We start from the raw sequence: 3,376 nt of genomic DNA on the forward strand, positions 1-3,376 counted from the left end.
GTGTCACGGCACGGTGGAATCAGGTGCTAGTCAATTTTTTGACACATGGATATTAAAAATTATTAGTCTCGTCTTCAAGCCCCATCTTTTGTCTCCGTTTTTTAAAAAATAATATCCATTTATTGTTAATGATGGAAGTCGAAATATTTGCTAGTGAAAGATGTAGAGGTCACCAGGTGCCATAGGTAAAATAGTGAGAAAATGGCTGCTAACGTATGGTGACTCTCAAAGCTTATGTGTCCTCGGAAACTACAAATACTTGTTGTGCCCTTGATCAACGGTCTTTCTGTTAAGGCCACACACAAATGCGTTTTTAATGATCATAAATGGTGTTGAGCAAAAATATTTCTATTGATAAAAATAATTCTATGGTCTGAAAAATTCTGGTTTCTTCGATTTCATTATTTTGACTAAAGCCTGATTTCACCAAGTAGGCACACATTTATTCCTTATCGTCGGTAAAACGTTGTGTATTCAAAGTTCACTTCCCTTCTTTTACGGCGCGGCAAGATCGAACAAAACATTCATCATTTATTTTGGTAAACCTGATTCAGATTAGTGTCAAGACACGGTGGAATCAGGCGCTCGTCAAATTTTGGACATGTGGAGTTAATGGGATCATTTTAAAGTTTGTTCATTTGTCTTGCTTTTGGTGAAATAATATACTCATATATCATGAACAGAAGTCGAGATATTTGCGATTTAAGGAGGTGGGGGTCGCATGGTTTCGGAGGTAAAATTAGCGAGAAAATGGCTACCAAAGTTCGGCGACTTCCAAAGCTTGAAAGTCCTTGGAAACTGCAAATTTAAATTGTTGTGCCTTTAATCAACATTTTTCAGTAAAATCCACACTGTAATGTTTTTTAATCAAAGGACGAAAATTCGATAGAAACTGCCAAATTGACAGAAGAATGCCAGTTTCTTCGATTTTGTCATTATGACGAGCATCTCATTTCACCATGATGCCTTGATCTTTAAGGCGGGCCTCACACCGTGACCTTCAGAAGGTAAAGAGTGAGGGTGGGGGGGGGGGGAATGCTTTCATGGATGAAACAGCCGATCACAGAGCAGGGAAGACAAACAGATACATACTATAGAAACAATATCATTCGTACACCAGAGAGTTTGTGACTTATAAAGTGTACCTTACTCATGAAAGCCTGCCCATAATCCCCCCCCCCCCCTCCTAAACACACTTTTTCCGCCCTTTCTGGGTTGGAACAAAAAGTCCACATAGGAAGTGTCCAAAACAAACATGTGGAGGTCTTACCTCGCTGTTCATGAAGCAGTAGAGGACGGATACGAAGATACCCTGAAACAGTGGAGAAAACAGCTTCATGAGAAAATGTTTTGGATTGTTCACAAGTGTTTAGATACGATACCATATTAATAAGTCTAAATATTTCTGAAGCAGTAAACTGAAAGCAGAAACATCATAATATATTATATCATTGTATTATGCAGTGTAATTATCTCTTACTACCGTGTACATTTCAAGTGCACATTATCCACCCACAAATAGATTAAAATCAGTTGAACCTACAGGAACACCACCCACACATAAATGCCCCTGTCCACTTCTAGATTTTATTTATTATTTATCTCTGGAAATCGCTGTAACCTTACAGCATTTACACTACGCTGACAGACTTGCTAAAAGTGCGTCAAAATATTATAAATCACATAGCTCTATGTTGACAAGGATATAGGTCTTGAATCAGCAACGGAACATTAATCACATATCGCTGCTCGGGGTGTCACTAAGGACTGGCTTCCATACCAAATTCTTTGTGGTTCACGTTTTAAGCCTCAGTCAACGGAATTTAAATTGTTACGGGGGTGGATTCTTTAATCCTGCCTTTCTACCCTTAAGCGCTCAACACCCATAGGAATGTGCTCCCAAGTCTGGCTCTGATCAACTCCTAAAACCGCCGAAATCTCTGCGTCTGTGGCCGCGATTTCATGAGGACGGGCACAGGTCCAGGAATTTAGGCTGCACCAAATTGTTTTTCCATTGGCCAGGGTGGAGAGGAGTGGTAGGGTTAAATAATATGTCTCTTTAATTAAAAATGCGAATTTCACTTCAAATTCATTGTCAGCGTCAAATTTTCCAGGAATCTGATACAAATCAAAATGCAAGATCTAGATCTAGGTTGAAGTAATCAAAGTTATGCATAAAAAAACAACTCTACGTCCCATGCCGACTGAGTAAACCAACCAAACAAAATGGCGATATCGCCAGGCATGGTTGCTCCGTGTGTTTTCAAAATAACCCCAGGCTGAGGCTCGAAAGAGGGCCATTGGTTTGTGCGTGTGTGGAGGGTTTTGCTCTGGCATTGGGGAAAGCATTCGAATAGTAAGTCAGAGGCAATGGACAACACAAACCTAACGTCATTAATCATCCACTGCACCAAAAACACAAGTATGACTGAAAGGTCATCATTTCAAGTTCTCGTTTCGATTGTCAAAAACTTTTAAAAAGGTGACTAAACTTCGGCATTAGCTGTTAATCTAGTTTGACATTTAAAAAAAAGCCTCAATCGTTGATATAACGTTTAGACTCAGTGCTGGTGTATCCATTACTCAAAAACTAAACAAACCGACGTCTGCGGTGTAGCGCTAAGGCGCTTCGCTGTCGCACGCAGAAGACAAGAGTTCAATTCCCGAGTGAGGTGAAAATTTAATCCAGTAGTTCGATATTCCTGTTGAAATACTTTGTCCTTCTTAGCCCAGATTGGCACTGACAGACAGGTTAGGATGCAGGCCTCCTAAATAATAATTGTCTAAATTATGTCGATGGAGGCGTAAAAACACTCACACTGTATAAAACATAACCTCAGAAAGGGCGACCGTCGGAATATGTCGTAGTTTGAGATTCTCATCAGGGCATTCATAAAGCCTCACTCGTGGATATAACGTTCTGACTCTGTGATGGTGTATAATCCATTATTTTCAGTCTTGACTGGACTATGCTACTCATACAGTGATGAACATACGAGTGTATTTTTCACTATGCAAATCAAACTGCAATAAAGAGGCTGAAACGATGTACATTATTCGAGAGATAAGGGTATTAAATTGTCATAATTAATTTGGCAGACCAAAGAAACTATTGTGAAATCATTATGTCTTTTCTATCTATCGGATGGAATACATGGCCGTACATGAACAAACAACCTTTAATTCAAAATACTGCAAAATATAAACTCCATTACAAAGGCTGCACAGCAGCTCATCGCAAAACCACCCTCACCCCACCTCCTTTTTTAAAGCTGAGGGTAAACGAATCTTTCTCAAGGATACAATGTGACTGATAATCGGAACTTTTCTGCCAAAGAATATTTCTCTACCCCCATCCACAACATCCCCCCCTCCT

General features: G+C 39.7%; 1 protein-coding gene across 1 annotated transcript in view; it reads right to left on the reverse strand.

Moving 5' to 3' along the window:
* Window positions 1–809: 809 nt before the first annotated feature.
* The window catches only part of LOC118477951 (PDF receptor-like), a 196,863-nt gene continuing 194,296 nt past the window's right edge, over window positions 810–3,376 (reverse strand). The window contains exon 11 of the mRNA XM_035970720.1: window positions 810–1,312. Within this exon, the coding sequence (XP_035826613.1) occupies window positions 1,187–1,312 (126 nt within the window). The 3' untranslated portion in view covers window positions 810–1,186. The remainder of the gene's footprint in view (window positions 1,313–3,376) is intronic.

The sequence above is a fragment of the Aplysia californica genome, unplaced genomic scaffold (assembly GCF_000002075.1).
Source record: "Aplysia californica isolate F4 #8 unplaced genomic scaffold, AplCal3.0 scaffold00013, whole genome shotgun sequence".
NCBI lineage: Eukaryota > Metazoa > Mollusca > Gastropoda > Aplysiida > Aplysiidae > Aplysia > Aplysia californica.